Source organism: Hemibagrus wyckioides, linkage group LG01, assembly GCF_019097595.1.
Source record: "Hemibagrus wyckioides isolate EC202008001 linkage group LG01, SWU_Hwy_1.0, whole genome shotgun sequence".
Classification (NCBI taxonomy): Eukaryota; Metazoa; Chordata; class Actinopteri; order Siluriformes; family Bagridae; genus Hemibagrus; species Hemibagrus wyckioides.
In genome coordinates this window covers 16,762,387-16,787,732 of record NC_080710.1, presented here as the reverse complement: position 1 = coordinate 16,787,732, position 25,346 = coordinate 16,762,387, and the positions used below count along the sequence as shown (strand labels likewise).

General features: G+C 40.9%; 3 protein-coding genes across 7 annotated transcripts; 1 reads left to right on the top strand and 2 right to left on the bottom strand.

Moving 5' to 3' along the window:
* Window positions 1–2,191: 2,191 nt before the first annotated feature.
* cep76 (centrosomal protein 76) lies at window positions 2,192–9,238 on the bottom strand. Of its 5 annotated transcripts, XM_058403706.1 has the most exons (13): window positions 8,879–9,238; window positions 8,583–8,744; window positions 7,589–7,670; window positions 7,248–7,472; window positions 6,827–7,012; window positions 6,313–6,410; window positions 4,945–5,073; window positions 4,639–4,827; window positions 3,597–3,763; window positions 3,207–3,525; window positions 2,816–3,033; window positions 2,700–2,732; window positions 2,485–2,584 (listed from the first exon to the last, which is right to left on the bottom strand). In XM_058403706.1, exons 1-12 carry the CDS (start codon window positions 8,939–8,941, stop codon window positions 2,720–2,722), a joined length of 1,851 nt encoding a protein of 616 aa, XP_058259689.1. In that variant the 5' UTR covers window positions 8,942–9,238; the 3' UTR covers window positions 2,485–2,584; window positions 2,700–2,719. The 5 variants fall into 5 exon arrangements, with proteins under 5 accessions (XP_058259529.1, XP_058259451.1, XP_058259375.1 ...); XM_058403546.1 differs by lacking the exon at window positions 2,700–2,732 and having other exon boundaries at window positions 2,192–2,584; window positions 8,583–8,802; XM_058403468.1 differs by lacking the exon at window positions 2,700–2,732 and having other exon boundaries at window positions 2,192–2,584; window positions 8,583–8,789.
* Window positions 9,239–13,239: 4,001 nt separating this feature from the next.
* Window positions 13,240–19,422, bottom strand: ptpn2a (protein tyrosine phosphatase non-receptor type 2a). The gene is made up of 9 exons (XM_058402532.1): window positions 19,141–19,422; window positions 18,218–18,308; window positions 16,952–17,052; window positions 15,317–15,415; window positions 15,063–15,200; window positions 14,603–14,812; window positions 14,323–14,484; window positions 13,934–14,112; window positions 13,240–13,535 (listed from the first exon to the last, which is right to left on the bottom strand). Exons 1-9 carry the CDS (start codon window positions 19,198–19,200, stop codon window positions 13,343–13,345), a joined length of 1,233 nt encoding a protein of 410 aa, XP_058258515.1. The 5' UTR covers window positions 19,201–19,422; the 3' UTR covers window positions 13,240–13,342.
* Window positions 19,423–19,553: 131 nt separating this feature from the next.
* On the top strand, window positions 19,554–21,841 carry spaca4l (sperm acrosome associated 4 like). Its single transcript, XM_058402543.1, has 3 exons — window positions 19,554–20,187; window positions 21,288–21,398; window positions 21,492–21,841. Exons 1-3 carry the CDS (start codon window positions 20,130–20,132, stop codon window positions 21,701–21,703), a joined length of 381 nt encoding a protein of 126 aa, XP_058258526.1. The 5' UTR covers window positions 19,554–20,129; the 3' UTR covers window positions 21,704–21,841.
* Window positions 21,842–25,346: the final 3,505 nt, after the last annotated feature.

Below are 25,346 nucleotides of genomic sequence, written 5' to 3'. Positions count from 1 at the left end.
CAGAAAGCTCACATATCATATTGTTGTAATGTCCTTAATCTCTTTTCACTGGTGTATTTGCAGATTGACAGAAAGGGTTTGTTTTTCGCAGTAGCAGTCTGCAGTTACTTGGCTCACCTTTATCAGCTACTGGATCTTAACACCACACCTCTGTATCACATTAGAGCCTGATCTAAACAAGTGCAGAAAGAAACACAACAAAGTTCCTCTGAATTCTCAAGGCAAACTTTTCCAATTTTCTTCTATCATGTTTATTTATACTGTGTGAGAGGTGACTTTTTTTTTTAAAACTTGGTTTAACTTTCCTGTGCTCCTCCCTAAAGACCTATTAATCCGTTACACCTGCAAACAAAGAGGATTAATATGAGGTGAAGAAAATACCTGCCTATCGCAATAAACACTTTTTCTCCCAGACAGCAAACGTGATGAAGAGTGAAGGTACACCTCAGTCAAAAAAGGAATTTATTCATTAGCCCAAACTAGCGCCTTCTTTCTCTGTCTCTCTCTTCAACACACACACACACACACACACACATTACTTTGCAGCTCAGGGCTGAATAAGGAATTGATAATGAGCGGTGGGTAAAACAGAAATAATTGGATGTCCTTGCACACACATGCTGCGGGTTGATGGTGATGTGCGATTAGAATAAATTGTGGAAGGATAACAAGATGGTTAGTCAAGGAAGAAAACATGCCTTTCAGAGTATTCAGTCAGACGTGGTTGTATGTAGTTCACAGTAAACACACATAGCTACATCTAGATTTAGACTATTTAATTAGAGCCTATTAATTTATGGTGAAAACCTCACCAAACTGTAGCTATATTTTGAAAGGCAGGATGAGGAGCATCCTGAAAACCTATTGGGGAGCAAAAGATGGGTTAGGTTAATCTTCCCCCTTTTACCCAACTGAGATCAGGGAGATGTTGAAACAGAAAAATCTGAAAGAGCATCTCTGTGACTATTCTGACAGAGAGGAGGTCTAAGATGCTGTAGCCGCAGTAACATCCGACGATCTGTATAGACTTTGTCTCCCCCTTGTGTACAGAATAAGATACTGCAGAATTAGATGGCGTGATAGTTGCACATAAAAGTATAGTTGTGTGTAAATCCTGTCTTTGCATATCCAGATTTGTTAAGAAGCTGTCATTCCTAAGCAGAGTCTGTTGTAGCAGCTCCTGTGGTTCTTTAAAGGGTCGAGCTTGAACCAAAAAAATCCTATATATACCACTTTTTTTTAGTAGTGATAGAAAATGTTATAAGAAAAGCACAGCACATTTGAGCTAAGAACTAATTGCCAAATATAATATTGCTACATAGTGGATATGATACAAGCTGTTCAAAAGTGCTGGCTTAATACTAAGAGAAACTTGCAGAAATGTAAAGGTAACTGCTGCCATCTATTGGACATACTGCAAATCAGTTCACAGTTCAAATAGATGAATGTGTGGAAGTTTTTTGCAGATATGATACAAGCTGTTATGATAGCTTGCCTTAACAGTAAGCTTTTAATCATACATTCAGCCTTTCTTTAATTCTGACCAGTCTCCCTGTCCCCACTGAGAAGGGGTGCCACCACAACGATTCACATTAGTGATCCTCAGCTTGAGGTTCAAACCAAATCATTTTTGTCTCATCAAACCAGATATTCTTCCACATGTCTCCAGTGTCTTTCAGGTGCCTGCCATGATATTTTACTTGTTTTTAGGTACAGCCACTCCAACATAAAGCTGTTAGACCTGACTTCTAAAATGGCTGTCCTCCTGGCATGTCCTTCCATCTCTGTTGAGGACTTCGAGCTCTATTAGAATAGCCACTGGGTTCTTGATAATATCTGAGAAAAGTTATGATGGTTTCAAACCTCTCTTATTTTGCAATGATGCAGCCCATTGTGCTCCTTGTACCATTCAAAGCAAAGGTCTACAAAGAATTCCTTGTACCTCATGGCTTGGTTTCTGGTGTGACATGCACCTTGAATTGTGGGACATTACACACACCCAGTTGTGTGCCTTTCTAGATCATGTCCAATTGAATTTACTTTTGAATGCCAAAAAGTAAATTGAATATAACTGATTTAAAAGAGTTATCTGTGCAAAAACTGAATGTGTCTCAATGTGATTCAAACCTACTGTAGAATAACCCCCACCCCTAAAAACACACATTCACACAGTCATAGGAAAAGTCACAACTTTTAATACAGGTACATATTAACATAATAAACAAAAAGCATACACAAAGACAGACAATATTCATGGACAATTTCACCTGGTTTGTGTAATAATGCTAAAATACATTTGAGCTCTAATTATATTTTGTAAAAATGTCATTTTTCTATGGAGACCAACCAAATGCCCCCCCCCAAAAAAATAAATAAAATAAAAAAATCACATATTACTATTACTTTATACACACACATACAGACACACACAGAGTTGACTGCTGATCACAGCACTGATCTGTACTTGCAGGCAAACATGATCCAGACAGCGCAGGCTGACTCAAGATAGGGAAACACACGCACCCGCACTGCCAGACGGACATGATCCCCCCGACAAGACACAACCTCCTCACAGAAAGGTGACCTGTTCAGATATAGAGAACAGACATATCAACTACATATCCTTTATTCTGGCTTTGCTCATATACTACTGGCTATAATATACTAAAAGAGAAACCTACAACAAGGTTTTTTCTAACCTTGTATTATAGCTGCGCTTTTAGCTTTCTATTCTGTGGAAGTCAGGCGTTAGAAAGGCATTGTGCATCTTAAAAGTAAGAAGTGCATGTATATATGTGTGTGTGTGTGTGTGTACCTGAGGCAGGTAGCAAAAGCTCTGCGTGCATTACGGTGTAAAAACTGAATAGGAAAGCCTTTAAATGTGTGTCCATCTGGTACAGCTCTCCGAACAGCATCCTGAAACTCTTCATTTCCACATGACATGCCTGTACAGCGCTCTAGCTCATAGGCTGCCAGAGCAGATGAGAGCAGATAGGACAGGTGATCATCCCACACTGTAGCCAGACCAATATCCTGAGAAAAAAAGAAAATTAAGTTCATGTTTTTCTAAAACCAAGTCTTGTTCCCAGTGCCCTTCGGGTTCAGTACGGCACTGAGGTTACTGGGCCATATGGCAGCTTTCAGATGACCAACTTTTATTGTAAACCAATGTTTAGTGCACTTTAGACATAATTAGTGTGTACTACCTTCCTGTGCTCAGTAATCAGGTAGCGCAGCTCAAGCTCTAGTTGGTTGCTGGCATCGTTGGCCTGCACTGAGGGAGGACACAGAGGAGGAGTAGGAGGACTCAGGGAACAAACTGAACAAACAGCCTCTTCACTCATAGCCTTCCAGCGTGAAGCATCCAGGAAGTCAAACACACACAACTCCACAGAGTCTGAAGGCTGGCAATTAGCCCAGAAAGTCTTGTTGTTGAAAGCACAACCAATCGTGCGGTATGGGTAGGTGGGTTTGGGCTGAGGAACTAGTGGGGGGGCCTCAGGGTCTATTGGCTGATGTAGGTACCTGAGAAGAAAGTAAGTACACATAAGGGTATGTAAGACTGAACTATGTAGGGTTTCTATGTTAGATGCTACCTGTGTGCAGTCTGACTCTCCCAGAAAGTGACAGTGCCATCAGTACCACAGGTCATCACCCAGGTGTGTGGAATGTTTTTAGCTTTGGTGCCTACACACACATATGCATCCAGGCCAAAGCCCAATAGCAGGCTACACAGCAGTATGGCATGGTCCTCACAATCACCCTTGTAACAGGGAAACACACAAAGAAACAGACAGTGAGATTAATTTATGGGAAGGAGAAAAATATCATGGCACTATCATGAGTTTATCTCTCTGAGCACACACACAAAACAAGTTGTGAATCTGATTTAGTGTCTACTTGTATTGTTAACCCATCTGTTAATTATGGACAAAAACACAACTAGACATGCTGTTATAGGAAAATGATCCCTGCCAGGGTGGTGTGACTCCTTCAGCATTCTGAACCAAAACAGGACCAAAGCATCAATAACAAATAACCATATTTTACACAATAATTGTTCTTTATAAAGCATTAAGCCATCCTAGCTGTCATCACTATTATATAGACCGATCAGGCATAACATTATGAGCACTGAGAGGTGACGTGAATAACACTGATTATCTCCTCATCATGGCACCTGTTAGTGGGTGGGATATATTTAAGCAGCAAGTGAACATTTTGTCCTCAAAGTTGATGCGTTAGAAGCAGGGAAAACGGGTAAGCGTAAGGATTTGAGCGAGTTTGACAAGGGCCAAATTGCGATGGCTAGACGACTGGATCACAGCATCTTCAAAACTGCAGCTCTTATGGGGTGTTCCCGGTCTGCAGTGGTCAGTATCTGTCAAAAGTATCCTTTAAGTCCTGTAAGTTGCGAGGTGGGGCCCATGGAGGCCCAGGGCTGGACAACTTTGGCAGCAAAAGGGGGACCAACACAATATTAGACTGGTGGTCATAATTTTATGCCTGATCAGTGTATACATACTAAACACATAGGAAACCAAACCAAAGCTTACATGGTGAACATCTTATGCATAATTCTGCTAAACCCAGCACAGCTTTGTAAACTGGTTCACATTCAGGAGAAGCTTCAGTTACCTTGTTCCTACAGAGGAACGCCATCATAGTGCACCACTGCTCGTGACGTGTTCCTCCCCCCAGCACCGGCGCCCTCTCCTGAGCCAGCAGACTCACAAAGCGAGCTGCCTGACGTGGACTTTCCAACAGCCGGCCAGCACGCAAGACACGCACGTATGAACACACTGGTCTGTTCACCCCATTCTCATCCTACAAACAAACACGACACACACTAAGAGTGGGGAAAAAAGAGAATACAAAACAATGTCTAAGGCTATAAACAATTTAAAGTACACAGTACACAAAAAAACAGATCAAGTTACTCACTTGAGCAAAGATTTTAACCAGCTTGGACTGATGAGATGGTCGTATTTCTAAGAACTCCCTCCACCACTGCTTAGCATAGACCAGAAATAAGCGTTCTTTCTCTGCGCTCTTCTGCCGCTCTAGTGATCGCTGTAATAAAAAAGATCAAACATACAATAAGACTTGGTCTTCTTTTTAAATGCAATGATTTCACTAAACCCTCTGGTCTTGTTTGGTAGAGTGAAAGCACTGGATCTGTAGTCATTTGAAGTTAAAACTGATTTCAGTGAGCCAAGTGGAAAAACAACAAATAACTGACACTTCCTTTATGAAATTCAGAATCATGTTATAAACTCCTTTCTAAGTGAATTTCAGCTACTGAGCTTCAAGCTACTGTAATTACTTTACCTTCAACAAATCAATTTAAGTTCAGTGTTGCACTCACTGTCAACACTATCCTTTTGCACAGAGTCGGTCTACATGTTGTTTGTCTGCACTGTCTTGTCATCCTGTGCACTTCTGTTGTATGTCTAGTTTTTACTAAAGATTGCACCTTAAGTATAGTTTAGCTTTATCTCTATGTTTATCTCTATGTTTGTCTGTGTCACTGTACTTTGTCTTTGTTATGTGTAGCACCTTTGGTCTAGGAGGAACGTTGTTTCATTTCACTGTGTACTGCATCAGCTATATATGGTTGAAGTGACAAAGCTTCTGTGACTTTGAGCAGGCAGTTTGGTGATGACCTGCCAGTTTTTACTACGGTTAAGTAGTACTTACTTCATATGAGTACTGAAATTATGCACCACAGTGAAGCAGATGAAATATTGAGAAATACACCAATCAGCCACAGCATTATGACTACTCGCTTAATATTGTGTTGGTCCCCCTTTTGCTGCCAAAACAGCCCTGACCAGTCAAGGCATGGACTCTACTAGATCCCTGACGGTGTGCTGTCGTATCAGGCACCAAGATGTTAGCAGTAGATCCTTCAAGTCCTCCAAGTTGCTAAGACTTAAAGGATATGTACAGGACTTAAAGGATACTTTTGATAGTTACTGACCTCTGCAGACCAGGAACACCCCACAAGAGCTGCAGTTTTGGAGATGCTCTGATCCAGTCGTCTAGCCATCACAATTTGGCCCTTGCCAAACTCGCTCAAATCCTTACTCTAGCCCATTTTTCCTGCATCTAACACATCAACTTTGAGGACAAAATGCTCACCTGTTGTCTAATATATCCCACCCACTAACAGGTACCATGATGAGGAGATAATCAGTGTTATTCACTTCACCTCTCACTGCTCATAATGTTATGGCTGATCGGTGTATACCCAAGTGGCTAGATTTGGTCACTGATCACTAATGCACAAAAAAACAGTTAATATTTCACCTGTGTGCTAATGACTTCAGGGCTCAGAGTCTCACTTAGGGGAGGATACAATTCCAGCTTGAGATTAAGAACACCAGCAGGCACTTTACACTCACTGCCTGAATCGAGAAACACACACACACACACACACACACACACACACAATGGAAATCATACAGTAATTTAAATGGTCATCATCATTGCAAAAGCAAACAGGATACTGTAGAATTACTGTATTACATTAACTCTTTAAGCTGAAGAAAATATCAGGTGGCACTGTGACTTTTCTTTTCTCTGGGTGTGCCAGTTTCTCCAATCTTCCAAAAACATGCCAGTAGAATGACTGCTGCACTAGATGTGAATAAGTCTGTCACAGTGTGTGCATGGTGCCCTGACATGTACTGACGTTTCATCCAGAGTGTATTCCCAACTCATGGCCAGTGATCTGGGATTGTCTACAGATCCACCACAACCCAAGTGCTTAGAAAACAAGGGGTTACTGAAGCTAAATAACCAAATAAGGAGCAGCTCTTACCTACACCAAGCAGCTCCACAGCCACTGATGTCTTTCCATTGGGAGCACAGAGAACAGATCGCCAGTCCAAGAAATAAGAAGAGACAAGTGTGGTGTCTCCTGCAGTGTCTGTCCTAATCAACACCATGTGCACCGGGTCACAAATGGACAGCATGGTGGTGGCATCAGCCATTTTACTGGCATCACCTAGGCCACAAGAAAAATGGAGTTATATGTTATATTTTACTCCATCCAGGGTGTATCCTGCCTTGATGCCCAGTGACGCCTGAGATAGGCACTGGCTCCCCATGACCCGAGTATAGATTGGATAAGCGGTACAGACAATGAAATGAAATGAAAATGTTATATTCTGTTATATTTTATTTTGAGATCATTGCTAAGGCTGCTAATTAAAAGCAGAAGTAGTATGTATGTGATATACCTGGACCATCTCTGTGTACTTCTAGAAGAAAGCCCTCTTGTAAGTCCGGTTCACAAGCACAGGGCACAGGTTTGGAGTGAAAGCGTTGGTTGCGGAAGTGAAGGTGGAGTGTGAAGGTAGAACACACCTGTCCAGGTAAAGGCTCTGGCTCCTGCAGGTGCTCGAGGAAGGCTTTTCCACCCAGAACCTGCAGGTACAAGTATCTCCTCAGTGGACTTATATTGGCTAGCAAGAATAAAAACAGAACAAACCATGAAAATTAATTTTTTGCTAAATGCTATATTTCCCCCCCCTCATTACACAAATTACATAATCACCTTTTATGTATATTCACAACTGACCTGTTTTAAGTTGGGTAATGCCTTTCTCAGTTACACGAGCTGGAGACTTGTCTAGATCCTCTGCTTCTGTTTGTGAAAGTGTCTAAAGATAAAAAAAAATATTATCAAAAATTATTTCATACTCACTGTAATATATGGTGTTGTTATTCATGCCTTAGTTATGTTTCTGATTCAGAGTTCTTGTGAACATTTGAAGATTTTAGCACCAAATCGCGTTTAATGAAATGTTTATTGAAATCCACACAGAAATGATTGCAGGACAGAAAAATCACTGTCTTGTAAAGGCCATCTCAGGTTGCACAGTTGCGAACTACTAAAAACATGTGATCTGAATTAAAGTGGAGTTTTTCATTAAAGCTTTGAGTTACTGATAAGAAAACAAATATTAATATGCCATTAATATGGAGTTTGGGGCTTCTTTGTTCCAGTGAGATCATATATGTATGCATTTGAAACAGGGCTCTCAAACATTTTGCAACAAAGGACCATTTTAACTGTCAAATAAAATCTACAGAACATCACAGCAGACATATTATTCAAAAACATGAAATATTTTCTTTATTTATTAGCAATATTTATAATAATATGAGCTGTTTTTGAGTCATGGGTTTAGAATTTAAAAATAATCACCAGTGAAACAGAATCAGTGTTAAATAACGAACACTGATAGTGGTGGGTTGTGATCTCAAGAGCTGTAACAAAATAAAACAAAACTGACTTCTGGATCTTATCATTCTGGCCCTGTCCTAGACATTTTAGTGTTTATCCTGCACATCTAACACACCTAATTCAACCAATCAGGAAATTAACAGCTCTGTCTGAGCTGAAGTGTGTGTGTGTGTTAGAGGAGCAAGATAAACACTAAAGTGCAGAACAGAGGATTCTTCAGGACCAGGGTCAGGAACCTGTAACTGGAAGACAGAGGATCCAGGTTTCATTCACTGTTGGTCTCTCAGACTAAAACGCAAGCACTGAACCCTGTAAAAACTCTTACAGCATTAGTGAAACTGAGCTGCTTCATGGCGTCCTCCACGATGCCCCTGCGCTGCAGTGCCCTCAGCAGGTCCTCCTCAGAGAGAGGCTGCTCCTCTGCCCGATCCCCTTCACACCGCACTGCCTCCGCAACCACATCCCGAATCTTCCTGTGGATGTCCATCTGAGCACAGGGGGGGCGTCATGTCACACACAGCAGGTCCTGGTGCTGAATCTTAAAACTATTAAGCATTATGGCAATAGTCATTCTTACACATTTTACCTAGCACGTCAACATCATTAAAGCCATAAACATACCTTAATCAGCTGATCCTGAATAATCTGCTTTAGTTCAGAAGCTTTCTCCGGGGACAGAGACATGTTTCAGGCGCTGTTGTGTACACAAGCCAAACAAACAGGGAAGCTAAATCCACTACTTAGCTCATCTGTTATTTACTTTTCAAGATTCGTATTGCCGTTCAGAAATATGAAACGCTAAATTTCTTAGTTACGTTATTATTTCCTGCTAGCTAAAGTGCTACAAATAAGTAAGCGCCTCCACATAATCACCAACAGTTGAAATCCTGGCGGAAAAGTAAGCGGGACTGCGCGCTGTAGATTTCAAAACGGTAGACTGCGTTGCTAGCTATCGTGATACGCTGATGCATCCGCCATATTGGAAAGGGCCAAAGACTGTTCGATTCAGCTGTTCAAATTTGGAGCCGAGTCCGATTTTGATTCATGGGAATCGACTCCACTCAATTTTCTCGATTCTCGAGTCCAATAAACAAATACGTAGAAAAAGAAATTGGTCAAAATAAATCATGCGATTTTTATTAATCAGTTAAGCACACGGAATGACTTTGGATCATGAAGCTGCTATGTATTTTAATACTTTTTTTCTACTGTTATGTGTTAACTGAACACAGGACTGTTAATTGTGTTTTTATTGTAGCTTAAGTGTCCGTTTAGTGAGCTAGCAAGGCAATTTAGATAGTGAACGCTAGCTAAATGAACTCAGTTAGTTAAACTATAATTGACTGTCCTCTGAAAACTGTTTTAAGGTTAGTAGATGTGACGTGTGACATTTTACTCTGTTTTCGATGTGTTCAGTTTTCTGTGTGGAATCGAGTCCAAAGCTTCGGAGTCGATTCCCGATTCCAAATGCTTGGAACTGTAACTGGAGTAATTAATTCTTTTGGGGATTTTTATTATTATTATTATTATTATTATTATTATTGTTATTATTATTATTGCTTTTTACATATGTCAAAAAATTCTGCATAAAGGTAATAATAAATTTACATGTCACCAAAGCATTGTTAAATGGATAAATGTAAACACGTACCTTACAACTCACTTAAAATTATATATATATATATATATATATATATATATATATATATATATATATATATATATATATATATATATATATATATATATTGTTACACGTATAGTCATTGATTATGGGAAAAAACAAAAAATGTTAGCTCAACCTCTTAAATCTTGTTAAGTAAATAAAGCTTCGCTTGGAAAATTGCCCTTTGCAAGATGGTGGAGAAATTGACGTATCAGCCCAAACAGCCAGCTAACATCTATGATGATACTTCCGGTTCCATCAATAAGGAGCCTCTACTGGTGATCAATAGCAGTGCAGTGATATTTTAGCATAGTAATGGAATAAATATACGAGAACATTTGTAGCCATTTAAACTGAATAGTGACAACAAATACCATAACAGAAGTAACTGTATTTGTCTAGCAAATATGTTAACAATATTGCTTTTAGTTTAGTTTAGATTTAGCAAACTCATCAGGTGGAAAAATACCCTTATGCCAAAATGAGGACTAATTAAACTAATATATAGAGTTTAAGACATTATTTCCTTATTGGAAAAGACATAATTGAATGTGTAGGTTATACTGTATATGAAGAATGGGGGAAGAAAAATCAGCATTTTGCTGAATGTGATGTAGAGACGCCCAGAGAATCCACGGCCACTTCCAGAACAGCAGAGACTCCCGGCGCATGTGGCAGGGCATCCAGGCGATCACCAACTACAGGATAACTTCACCTGCCTGTGACAGTGACGCCTCCCTTCCAGATGCGCTGAACGACTTCTACGCTCGGTTTGAGGCACAGAACAACACAACAGCGAGGAAGACCATCCCTCCTCCTAATGACCCAGTGCTCTGTCTCACCACGGCTGATGTGAGCAGAACTCTATCCAGAGTTAACCCACGGAAGTCTGCTGGACCAGACAACATTCCTGGCAGAGTTCTCAGGGAGTGTGCAGAGCAGCTAGCAGATGTCTTCACTGACATCTTCAACATCTCGCTGAGCAGCTCCTTCATCCCAACATGCCTCAAGACAACGACCATCGTCCCTGTGCCAAAGAAGTCTACGGTTTCCTGCCTCAATGATTATCATCCCGTCGCACTCACACCAATCGTGATGAAATGCTTCGAGAGGCTCGTAATGAGGCACATTAAGTCACAGCTACCACCCTCGCTGGACCCCTTGCAGTTTGCGTATCGTCCTAACCGCTCCACGGACGATGCCATCACCACAACCCTCCATCTGGCCCTCACACACCTGGACTGTAAGGACTCCTACGTTTGAATGCTGTTCATAGATTTCAGTTCAGCATTCAACACAATCATCCCTCAGCAGCTGATTGAGAAGCTGAGTCTGCTGGGCCTGAACACCTCTCTCTGCAACTGGATCCTGGATTTCCTGACTGGGAGACCTCAGTCAGTCCGGATCGGGAACAGTATCTCCAGCAACACCACACTGAGCACTGGAGCGCCTCAGGGCTGTGTGCTCAGTCCACTGCTGTTCACTCTGCTGACTCACGACTGTGCAGCAGTGCACAGCTCCAACCACATCGTCAAGTTCGCCGATGACACGACCGTGGTGGGTCTCATCAGTAAGAACGACGAGTCAGCATACAGAGAGGAGGTGCAACATCTAACAGCCTAGTGCAGAGCCAACAACCTCTCCCTGAATGTCAACAAGACCAAAGAGATGGTTGTTGACTTTAGGAGAGCACAGAGTGACCATTCTCCACTGTTCATCGACGGATCCTCGGTTGAGATCGTCAAGAGCACCAAATTCCTTGGTGTCCATCTGGCGGAGAACTTCACCTGGTCACTCAACACCAGCTCCATCACCAAGAAAGCCCAGCAGTGCCTCTACTTCCTGAGGAGGCTGAGGAAAGCCCATCTCCCTTCCCCCATCCTGACTGTGTTCTACAGAGGGACCATCGAGAGCATCCTGAGCAGCTGCATCACTGCCTGGTTTGGGAACTGCACCGTCTCGGATCGCAAGACCCTTCAGCGGATAATGAGGACAGCTGAGAAGATCATTGGAGTCTCTCTCCCCTCTATCATGGACATTTACACCGCACACTGCATCCGCAAAGCTAACAGCATTGTGGCTGACCCCACACACCCCTCACACACACTCTTCACCCTCCTGCCATCTGGAAAGAGGTACTGGAGCATTCGGGCCCTCACAACCAGACTGTGTAACAGTTTCTTTCCTCAAGCCATCAGGCTCCTCAACAACCAGGACTGAACTGTTCTACACTCTCTCACACACACACACACACTCACTCAAGACTGAACTGTATACAACTCTCTGTCTCTCTCACACATACACACACACACTCTCTCTCTTGACTGTGTGGACGCACACACACGCACACATAATTTATATTGTTCATTACTTATTGCACTACCTCTACCTGTCATCCGCTGCTATAGTTATATTTATGTTTATTTCTATTTCTACTACCTCAACCGCTGCTGTTGTATTTTTGCACAATATTTTTTTTACATCATTTCATTTTTATCTTTTTATTTCACTTACATTCCATTACACATGTTCTTTTCTTTCTTTTTCGGCACTAAGTGTCCTGTGTTCTTTTTGTGTTGTCTTTCTTGTATTTATTGTCTTTTGCACTGTCTTGTCTATGCTCTGTTTGCACCTAGCTGCACACTGTGCACTTTACATGGCTAAGACAAACTTCTGTCCTAGCTCTGTGGTGTTGTTTTTTTGTGTTGAACTCTTTGTTGTTGTATGTTTATGTAGCACCAGGTCCTGGAGAAACGTTGTTTCATTTCACTATGTACTGCATCAGCTATATGTGGTTGAAATGACAATAAAGCTTCTTGAACTTGAAGTAGATACCCATGGATGGTCCTCCAGCTGGGACTATTTTAATACCTCAGTGTTACTGGTTAACATTTTGTCTCTGGCTGGCTCTGACTCAGCATCCACCTTCAAATAGCAGACATGTTCTTTCTTCAACAAAAATCTTTAAATATGTACATCACTGTTCAAAATTGGACATGGTCCATCTATTAAATGTGGTGGTTTATTTTATATTCCATTTAACAATAATATACAAAAAATGACTAGCAGGGATTTTGTATACTGGTGAATGATGCCCAAATAAGTCCAAAGTTCAGAGTTGATTTGCTAAAACAAATTTCAGTAAAACAATGTCTTTCTGGAGCCAATATATTATATAATAGTTCTAACAGAACACGCTCCTAAACAGGGAAACTTTCGATAGCCAAGCTGAAAGGCTTGTATGCAATTTAAAGCAGTATAAATATCAGAAATCAGGCAGAATGTCCTACTGAGCAGCAACTGTTTACAAAGAGAATAAAAATCAGCCTTTTATTATTAATATCAGAGAACACACTGTCCAGGATCTCACAGTGAACCAAAAAGTCTGAGTGTAAAAAGTTTATATGATTATATAGGTGTCACTGGGAGAGAAAAGCCCAGCACATGAACAGTCCCAGTGCCAGAGCTGCTCCAGCTCCTACATTATAGAGAATGGGCCTCCAGTACAGCCAACTCTCTTTCTTCTTTTCTGCTTCACAGAGCTTCTGCTTCATCTGCTGGACCTTCTGTGCTGTGCTGGCTATCCGCTCCTCACGATGTCGCTTTCGCAAGCTACCAAGGGGAAAAAACAGAGTGCTGCTTTAATCTAATATAGCATCAAAGTAAATAGCATTAGTAGATTTCCAGGTAAGAAGTAAAGGCATTGATTCCTGTAAGGCCAAGGTTTTCCAGCAAACATTTTTCAATTAAAATAATAGTATGCTGGGAGAACAGTTTTAAAGATCTTCATTATCTTCACACCAATTATGTTTTGTATACAAACTAAACCACTAAAGTTTTTTTTATTTAAGGTTTTTTTACATATTGTTAAAAAAAAAAAAAAAAAACCACAAACAGGCACCAAAACAAGATGAGAGAGAAAGATATTGATAAAGATAAAGATATTAAAATGTGTGCAATGCATGGAACATAAATCCAAATGTCAGTGGACAAAACACAGTGGAACATACCTCTCTGGTTTTAAAGCTGCTTGCTGCTCTTCCGTTACTGACACTATTTGATCTTTTTCTCCTCCTAGCGTTGAAATCAGTCCGGTCAGTTCATCTGGCTGTCTTGCAGTGTCCTGCAGCAGTAGCTCTAGATCAGCCTGTGGCTCCATGTCCTCGTTAGACATCTTTTGCCATTTATGCTGCAGTGTAAAGGAAAGCAATAAGCAACACTGCATTTTGTGTACCTAGTAGTTAAATTTGGCCAAATCAGCTATTTTTCCCCCCATCTGATTTATTTTCATCATTTTGTGATGAAAGTACATCTGATGAACAGCAGAAAATGTCAAGAGAATTATTCAGTATTGTAATTAAAGGGATACTTGTCGAGCTAACAACATACATTATACTACCTTCAGAACAGTGTCCCCCAGGATGTACTTGGCTCCCTCCATTATGGCCATGTAAGAGAAGCGAAGCTGGTTTGGGGTTTGAATGAGGCCCATGCGATATTCCCTCATGTCCAACAGGACTTTCTGTACATCTACAGTTGAAGCATCTTTCCTCTTATCCATCTAAAAAAACATCACAACACAACATGGAAAAAAATAGAACCATTTGGTCAATTAAATTATACAAATCATCAATGTAGTCTAAATTAAGAAGTATCAGGATTAAAAGTCAGTATCTTACCAGGACCAAGCAGGTGTCAACCAAGCAGAATGTCCCTGAACGGCCAATCCCGGCACTGCAGTGGACCACAGCTGGCCCGTTCTCAGGCTCCAATGAGCCAGACTCCCGAACATTTAACAAAAAGTTGAGGAAAGATGCAGGGGACTCGGGCACACCAAAGTCAGGCCAAGTGGTGAAATGAAAGTGGTAGATATCTCTCCTCTCTCCTGTCTAAACAAATTTCACATGACATACACAGAATGAAACTTTATCAGTAATGCATTTCTCACAAATAATCAAGATGTGGTTTATGGCTACAAATATTTTTGGAGGAAATCAGTTACATAATCACCATGCTGGAGGATAAAATGACCAAATAAAGAACCACTAAATGACCCAGTGCTGATGGGTGAAGCACAAATAAAACAAGACAAATGATTCTTCAATCTAAATAACAGTAATCAATATAAGAGTGTCTTACTTTGATGTTTTCAAGCTCGAGCACTCTTGTTGTGTAATAGGATTCAACATCTTCAGACACTAAAGTCACCACAAACCCCTCATCACTGAAATACATTTGTTTCTCTTCACCTGAGGGCCAGTACTGAGCGCACTTCTCCTGTTAGGAACAGCAAAAAAAAAAAACGATTTGGCTTGTGCTAATACAGGCCATGTAGTGACACAGATAAAGAAAGTGACACGAGCAGAAAATAACCATAAATAACATTTACTTACTGAGCCTTTCTCTATGACTCTGTTGAGCATGATAACAGCTTTGGACCGCTGCTCCCAGATCATTAACCAAAAGTGACCACGAGTATTAGTTAAGGGTCCCTGGGTATCAGAGAAAAACTATTAATGTAATACCACTAACACTGTATGCTAGGAACAGATTATATCTCCGTTATGAAAATGTAAGGAATTAAATATGTAGGACATAGTTTACATGAGAAATTAATCATGGACAGACTCGGGCAAGTTGATCTACATAGATTCAATTCTCTAAATTGCCTTTAGGTTTGAATGAGCATGCTACAGTGCATTTGTATCTTGACCTGGACGGTCAGCACAGTATGGGTTACTAATAAGGAAGTTGAGAGTTCAATTCCCAGAATTCTTAGTGGTAAAGCGAGCCCTACTATTATTTGTTTTTTATCTTGTGGAAAATGCTTACAAATACACAACAGGCCTTGACAACGTCTGAAAATTAAAAATATATATACTGGCACATTCGAACATCTACTACATTGTATATATTTATATTATATTGTAACTTCTGTTATTTAATAGATGTTTTATTAAATATTTCGATTTTTCCCCAGCCTTCTTTAAAATGTATATACACTGATCAGGCATAACATTATGAGCAGTGAGAGGTGAAGTGAATAACACTGATTATCTCCTCATCATGGCACCTGTTAGTGGGTGGGATATATTAGGCAGCAAGTGAACATTTTGTCCTCAAAGTTGATGTGTTAGAAGCAGGAAAAATGGGCAAGCGTAAGGATTTGAGCGAGTTTGACAAGGGCCAAACTATGATGGCTAGACGACTGGATCAGAGCATCTCCAAAACTGCAGCTCTTGTGGGGTGTTCCCGGTCTGCAGTGGTCAGTATCTATCAAAAGTGGTCCAAGGAAGGAACAGTGGTGAACCGACAACAGGGGCATGGGTGGACAAGGCTCACTGATGCAGGGAGCAAAGGCTGGCCCGCATAGTCCAATCAAACAGATGAGCTACTGTTGCTCAGACTGCTAAAGAAGTTAATGCTGGTTCTGATAGAAAGGTGTCAGAATACACAGTGCATGATGGGTCAGGGTTGTTTTGCCAGCAAAAGGGGGACCAACATGATATTAGGCAGGTGGTCATAATGTTATGCTTGGTTGGCGTAAAGCTATACAAAATGAAATTACTTAATATCTGAGATCAGGTTTTGGCATATATCTTTTTAAACTACATCACATCTTGGGGAAACAAATACACAAGCCTCTCATTAATCGATCTCACCAAAATTTTGGAAATATTTTAGTGCTGCAGCCATAATAATGCTTGATTTTGCAGCAGCTTTTATCTAAATCTGTGATGCAGCTTTCAGAGTATTTTTGGGTTTTTTTTTTTTGCTGGAAAACTACTTGAATAGGCTAAACTGCAAGTACAGGAATCTTCTACTGCTATTAAGATGCATATGTAATTACTTTCTATAATAGCTGTACTCAGTTTGCTTGATTTTGCATTATTTTCTGCAATCACAGCAATCTCAATATCCTGGAGGACTGTACAATCTCAGGCTTCTGTGGAGCAGACCTTCCATGTAAAAACCCCATGTTTAGGAGGCATCAGTTCAAATCTACAGCACACTTAACGTTCTCATACCTGGGTCAGTATGTAGTTTCTCTGGGCTTCTTCCATGGTTATCAAGCTTGCATTTATGTAGTCATTTTCTAAATTTTCTAATCTCACCCGACTGTGATCGTCTACAAAGGACATGAGAAAAAATGTTGCCAAGGGAATGTAAACAGAAAAATAATGTCTTGTACAGTCATGGTCTTTAATGCAATTAGCAAATCAGCCAATCATGCAGCAGCAGTGCAGGGAACAGGAAATAATTGTGGCCTTGGTAACTGACAGGAAGTTTACAGTAACTCAAATAAATACTCTTTAAAGGTATTAACAATTTTTGCTAAGTCTTTGTCCACTGTAGTCGCAGATTCCTGATTTAGGCTGACAGAAGTTGAACCTGACATGCTCTTTTGCTATTGTAGCCCATCTGCCTCAAGCTTCAGCTTGTTGTGAGACACTTTTCTGCTCACCACAGTTATAAAGAGTTACTGTACGCTTCCTGCCAGCTTGAACCACTCTGGCCATTCTCATCTGACCTCTCCCTTCAACAAGGCATTTTCACCCACAGAACTACCTCTCATGGGATGTTTTTTCTCTGTTTGTTTTTCACACCATTCAGCCTGTTGTGCATGAAACTCCTCATCAGCAATAATGCCATGGTCATATCTCAAGTCACAAAGTCAACTTTCCTCTTTCTGTTGTTTGTTGTATAACTAAAGCTCTTGACCTGTAGATGCATGATTTTATTGCTGCTGCCACATTCTTGGCTTATTGGATAATTACATGAAAGTGCATTTGTAGAGGTGTTTCTAGTAAAGTGATCAGTGCAGGTCCACTATATTGCCAAACGTTTAGGGACATCCCTCTGAATTCAGATGTTGTTTTTCAGGGGTTGTGCTTGCCCCCTTAGTTCCACTGAAAGGGACTCTTATTGCTTCAGCATACCAAGGAATTTTGGACAATTTCATGCAAGTTTGGGGATGACCCATTCCTGTTCCAACATGACTGAGCACCAGTGAACAAAGCAAGATCCACAAAGACATGGATAAGCGAGTTTGGTGTGGAGGAACTTCACAGAGTCCCCGACAGAACACCTTTGGGATGAATTAGAGCCAATCCTTCTCGTCCAGCATCAGTGACCGATTTGGAGGGGTGTCCCAAAACATTTGGCAACATAGTGTATACCTAGTATCATTAGTGCATACTTGTCTCATGGAAGAGCATACACATTCTATCTGCCATATTTATGGATGGAAAAGTGTGCACCAATTCCAGATGTAAATATTTTAATTCACTTACATGGGCTGACGTCTCTGTATCTGTTCCTGTTTCGGTTTTCTGGGAATTTTGCCACTTTGTAGGAACATTCTTGAGACTGGTTACGGATTTCCTGAAAATATATAACTAAATTATTAGAGTCTGCAATCAAGTTGTCACTATCAGCAAAGTGTATAGTTGAAAAGTGAAAGCATGCTGCTGATTGTTGTTGATGTTGTGGTTGTGTAGTGTTATCTGAAGAGGGCAAAGCAACACATCTGCAAGTTGATGTAACTGATACCAGAGTGTTTGTTTTGTTGACATCAATCATAAAGACTGTGCAAGATGGAGAAACTCGTGGACAGTTAGTTATCCGTGCCCTAATAGTATCATTGGGTTAATATGGGCTTAGACCGAAGTCTAAAGAAAGAGCAGAGCTTTGGCTCGGCTCAAGCACACAGTTCTTGATAAATCCCCGGTCAGTTCTGAGAAAAACTGCTATCTATACGCGTTTCACAGGAAGTGCTAGTCCTGTTATTGCAGCACAGTCTGCTCAAGTAATGCAGTCTGCTCTACAAGTTTAATTCCTAGGCACCATTCACTTTTCCTGTTTCTTGTGAACATGGCGCTTATTGACATGTCCCATTACTTCTCGCATCAAACAAATATGTAGATGTAAGACATGGTGAACAAGAAAATCGTTGTTTGGACTGAAATGTGGCAGATTATGTTTATCTGTAGAGCACATGATCACATAGATGGCCACATCAGTCACAGTTTAATAAAATCATCTAGTCTGGATGTCCCTATTTCTGTGTCTTCAGTGCTTCAAGGTATAGCGCGCATGCGCACAAATCTAAAAAGCCAGGCTAACAGCTAGCACGGTCTATATATTCCATTGCCTCGGCGTCCGCGGAAACAAACTTAACATGACAAACAAAATCTTAACATTTAGATCAACTTACATTATAGAGATTTTGCCACTGCCCCTGTGAATCTATGTCCTCGAACTCATCCTGGTCCATTTTTAGGTTCAGTCATTTAAAAAAAAAAAAAGATGCTCGATCAAATTTCACGCGAGATAAAAACAACTCTTCAGTGACTCGTGCTGAAAGGTATTGATGAGAAGAGTCGAGCAGGAGTGAACCTGCATTTCTGCGTTAGCTCGTGCTCGGAGAATTAGAAAGGTGCTGAGGTCCCTGTCCCTCGGTTACTTCCGTAGCCTGTGTTAGAGCTCCAAGAAAGTAACGGAAAGCCACGCCCACTTTCCCCTTAACGCCGAATCCCGAATGGCTTTAAAAAGACAGCGCACTACCACCGAGTGTAGAAAGCTTAGTTTAATAGCCTAGGCAGCTCACCTACGTAGCAAATAGGGAGCTATTTGTGATTTAGCCACAAGCAGGAAGGTTCAGTAAGTTGTGCACTTTCGAGACTCCGTGAAATATAGCTCATAAATTGGGTTTCACGTGCTGAAAACTAACCGTGAAGCCTCAAATATAAAGTACTCACGTTGTGCCTTAAAATGTTATTAACGCATTAAACGATGCACGATGAGATCGTCATGTAAACTGATCTAACCTCAGAAACATCAATTAGGTTGCAGATGCTAATTAATATTACCCAATTCTGAATGTTTAGCGAATCAGTGACAAGAGTCAACCTTTTGTGTTATAATGTCCGTGATCGTTTTTTCAAATACATAGTATAATAGTATAACTCCTATTAACACTGATTAATTTTCTGCACGTGGTCCTTTACGTCACTCTCACACAGATGACCCTGATGAGTAGCTGATAAGATCATTCGGTTATTCATTGGGTTTAAACTACCACTGTGGCACCCAATCCATATAGGCGTTATTTGGCAACCCTTTTTAAACCCAGCAGCAGGACTTCGTGTTTAGGGATTTGTGAGGCGTACTTTTGATTTCTTTTAGGTTTTCCCTGGTTTAAACATGTCTGGAGTTGTTTTGGGTCTCTGTGTGGTGTTGATGATTAGTGTCTCATGCTCAGGTAAGATCTGTTTGTTTGTTTATTTATTTATTTAAATGATAGCTTGTGGACATGCTTCTTTCCTTTAACATGCACACTATATTGCCAAAGGTTTTGGGACACTCCTCTACATCATTGAATTCAGGTGTTGTTTTTCAGGGGTTGGGCTTGGCCCCTTAGTTCCAGTGAAAGGAACTCTTAATGCTTCGGCATACCAAGACATTTTGGACAACTTTTATTCTCCAGCTTTGTGTGAACAGTTTGGGGATGGCCCATTCCTGTTCCAACATGACTGCACACCAGTGCACAAAGCAAGGTCCATAAAGACATGGATGAGCGAGTTTGGTGTGGAGGAACTTGACTGGCCTGCACAGAGTCCTGACCTCAACCTGGCAGAGAACATTTTGGATGAATTAGAGCAGAGACCGTGAGCCAGGCCAAAACTGGGATGTCTGCCTTTACATGCACATGAATTTAATATGGGGTTGGCCTGCTCTTTGCAGCTATAACAGCTTCAACCCTTCTGGGAAGGCTTTCCACAAGGTTTAGGAGTGTGTCTATGGGAATATTTGACAATTCCTCTAGAAGCGCATTTGTGAAGTCAGACACTGATGTTGGACGAGAAGGCCTGGCTCACAGTCTCTGCTCTAATTCATCCCAAAGGTGTTCTATCAGGTTGAGGTCAGGACTCTGAAGTTCATCCACATCAAACATGCACATGCATGTCTTTATGGACCTTGCTTTTTGCACTGGTTGGAACAAGGGGTCATCCCCAAACTGTTCCCACAAAGTTGGGAGAATGAAATGTCCAAAATGTCTTGGTATGCTGAAGCATTAAGAGTTTTCACTGGAACTAAGAGGCCAAGCCCTGAAAAACACCTGAATTCGGTGATTTTAATCCCCAAACTCATGGCAATAGGTTATCTTCAAGTTTGACAGTTAACCTTACACCTGCATATTATGCTGTACCTGTGTTGGCATGTTGAAAAGCAAACCCATTAAACCAGTTAAATGAATGTGCTGATTGACCGAAGTGTGTTTGCTTATAAGATGGATGAATGCATTTAAAATGTAGCAGTTGTAAGATCCTGTGCCCAACCTAACTGATTGTTTCCCCTCAGGACAAACACTTGAATGCTTTCACTGTGAACTTGGATTCTGGGACATGTGCCACACTACCAAAGTGAACTGCAGTGCTGGGGAACACTGTTTTGTTGGCATTGGTGTGGCAGGTGTGTGCTAAGTGCTAGTGGCACACTGATCCTTTGGTTGTTAAATAATAAGACATGCAACAATTCACTGATCATGATGTCTTGCATTTTTAGCCTCTGTTCTGAAAATCAAGATGATGGGTTGCCTTGCCAGTGATGACTGCAACAAAACTACCATTGTGACCTTTCCTGCAAATAAGACCCTCTACAAAATGACAAAGTATTGCTGTGAGGAAAACTACTGTAATGGAGGCACTGAAGTCCGAATAGAATCATATACACTGATTACACTAGTTATTGCTCAGATAATGTGTCTAACTTTATAATGCATGCTGGTTGTGTTTTTGTGTAATTTGTCTGAGATTTGGTTTGCAGGATGGTTTGGGTTAATGGGAGGTTTAAGAAGCACTTTGGGAGTTCAAGAAGGCTTATTGAAATTTCATATGTTTATTATGGAAATGTAAAGGCTGTTTTAGAAAAGGTTTTGTATATCTATTGAGTGTAAAATAAATGTATAAAGTCCATAAAGGTGTTGCATTTTGTTTCAAAAATATCAATTATTTTCTGTTAATTGATGTAATGGGCAAGTTCTCTTTTTGGATTGTAATTGAAGCTGACTTGGAGGATTTGCAAAACAATTTTTTAGAATTTTCACAAGCTGTTAAGAGGTAATGAACATACACTGATCAGGCATAACTTTATGACCATGTTGGTCCCTGTTTTGCTGCCAAAACAGCCCTGACCTGTTGAGGCATGGTCCCCACTAGATCCCTGAAGGTGTGCTGTGGTATCTGGCACCAAGATGTTAGCAGCAGATCCTTTAAGTCCTGTAAGCTGCGAGGTAGGCCAGTACTCCATGGATCAGATTGTTTTGTTCAGTACATCCCACAGATGCTCAGTTTGATTGCCATCTGGGGATTAATATTACTCCACACCTCAAACTCGTTGTGCTCATCAATCCATTCGTGAACCTTTTTTTTGCTTTATGGCAAGGTGCATTATCCTGCTGAAAGAGGCCACAGCCATCTGGGAATACTGTTTCCATGAAAAGGGTGTACATGGTCTGCAACAATGCTTAGTTAGGTGGTATGTGTCAAAGTAACATCCACGTGGATGGCAGGATCCAAGGTTTCCGAGCAGGACAATTAAATTGTACACTGTATAGATTGCATTAAGCATTCTAAGGTAATCTGTGACCGAATCTTTCTGATGTGAGGAAGAAAAAACCTAGAAGGGAACCTAATTTTAATACCATTCACACACTTTTTTTTTTTTTTTATACACACACACACACACACACACACACACACACACACACACACACACACACACACACACACACACACACGGGTTGGACAATGAAACTGAAACACTGGCCAATTTAGTGTTGGAGGTTTCATGGCTAAATTTGACCAGCCTGGTGGCCAATCTTCATTGATTGCACATTCCACCAGTAAGAGCAGAGTGTGAAGGTTTAATTAGCAGAGTAATAGCACAGTTTTGCTTAAAATATTGCAATGCACACATTATGGGTGACATATCAGAGTTCAAAAGAGGACAAATTGTTGGTGCACGTCTCGCTGGCGCATCTGTGACTAAGACAGCAAGTCTTTGTGATGTATCAAGAGCCACGGTATCCAGGGTAATGTCAGCATACCACCAAGAAGGATGAACCACATCCAACAGGAGTAACTGTGGACGCAAGAGGAAGCTGTCTGAAAGGGATGTCCAGGTGCTAACCCGGATTGTATCCAAAAAACATAAAACCACAGCTGCCCAACTCACTGCAGAATTAAATGTGCACCTCAACTCTCCTGTTTCCACCAAACTGTCCATTGGGAGCTCCACAGGGTCGATGTACATGGCTGGGCTGCTATAGCCAAACGTCGGTTTCAATGGTGCCAGCACTTGGGCTGTGGACAATGTGAAACATGTATTGTTCTCTGATGAGTCCACCTTCACTGTCTTTCCCACATCCAGGAGAGTTACGGTGTGGAGAAGCCCCAAAGAAGCGTACCACCCAGACTGTTGCATGCCCAGAGTGACGCATGGGGGTGGATCAGTGATGGTTTGGACTGCAATATCATGGCATTCCCTAGGCCCAATACTTGTGCTAGATGGGCATAGTGACATCCCATTCCTAATCCATAGGGTTCAATATGACGTTGGTCCACCCTTTGCAGCTATAACAGCTTCAACTCTTCTGGGAAGGCTGTCCACAAGGTTTAGGAGTGTGTTTATGGGAATTTTTGACCATTCTTCCAGAAGTGCATTTGTGAGGTCACACACTGATGTTGTACGAGAAGGCCTGGCTCTCAGTCTCTGCTCTAATTCATCCCAAAGGTGTTCTATCGGGTTGAGGTCAGGACTCTGTGCAGGCCAGTCAAGTTCATCCACACCAGACTCTGTCACCCATGTCTTTATGGACCTTGCTTTGTGCACTGGTGCACAGTCATGTTGGAAGAGGAAGGGGCCAGCTCCAAACTGTTCCCACAAAGTTGGGAGCATGGAATTGTCCAAAATGTCTTGGTATGCTGAAGCATTCAGAGTTCCTTTCACTGGAACTAAGGGGCCAAGCCCAGCTCCTGAAAAACAACCCCACATCATAATCCCCCCTCCAAACTTTACACTTGGCACAATGCAGTCAGACAAGTACCGTTCTCCTGGCAACCGCCAAACCCAGACTCGTCCATCAGATTGCCAGATGGAGAAGCGCGATTCGTCACTCCAGAGAACGCGTCTCCACTGCTCTAGAGTCCAGTGGCGGCGTGCTTTACACCACTGCATCCGACGCTTTGCATTGCACTTGGTGATGTATGGCTTGGATGCAGCTGTTCGGCCATGGAAACCCATTCCATGAAGCTCTCTGCGCACTGTTCTTGAGCTAATCTGAAGGCCACATGAAGTTTGGAGGTCTGTAGTGATTGACTCTGCAGAAAGTTGGCGACCTCTTTCGCACTATGCGCCTCAGCATCCGCTGACCCCGCTCCGTCAGTTTACGTGGGCCTACCACTTCGTGGCTGAGTTGCTGTCGTTCCCAAACACTTCCACGTTCTTATAATACAGCTGACAGTTGACTGTGGAATATTTAGGAGCGAGGAAATTTCACGACTGGATTTGTTGCACAGGTGGCATCCTATCACAGTTCCACGCTGGAATTCACTGAGCTCCTGAGAGCGACCCATTCTTTCACAAATGTTTGTAAAAACAGTCTGCATGCCTAGGTGCTTGATTTTATACACCTGTGGCCATGGAAGTGATTGGAACCTCTGATTCTGATTATTTGGATGGGTGAGCGAATACTTTTGGCAATATAGTGTATATATATATATATATATATATATATATATATATATAGACATATACATATATATATAAAGTATATGTCTATATATATATATATATATATATATATATATATATAGACATATATATATATATATATATATATATATATATATATAAATATATATATAAATATATATATATATATAGACATATATATATATATATATATATATATATATATATATATATAGACATATACATATATATATAATGTATATGTCTATATATATGTATATATATATATATATGTGTGTGTATATGTATATATACATATATATATATATATATATATATATATATATATATATATATATATATATATATATAAATAAAAAATTTTATCTAGACAACACTCGTTTTAATGTGCCATCTTTCTCCATATTAACTGATAGAGTTAAAGAATGCCTGCCTTGTGCTTCATTTCCAAATTAAAAGTCGTGCATGAACACAAGCTTGAGAGAGTTTATAAACCTGCGCCATATTGATTACGCGGTCTAACGACAGGCGGATATTTGATTGTCATGCCGCTAACGTTTCAAACAAGTCAACGCTTCGCGCGATTGGTTCTTTTTTTGCATGAATGAAACGTGGTGCTCCAATGAATTTTCAGATTTTTCTCGA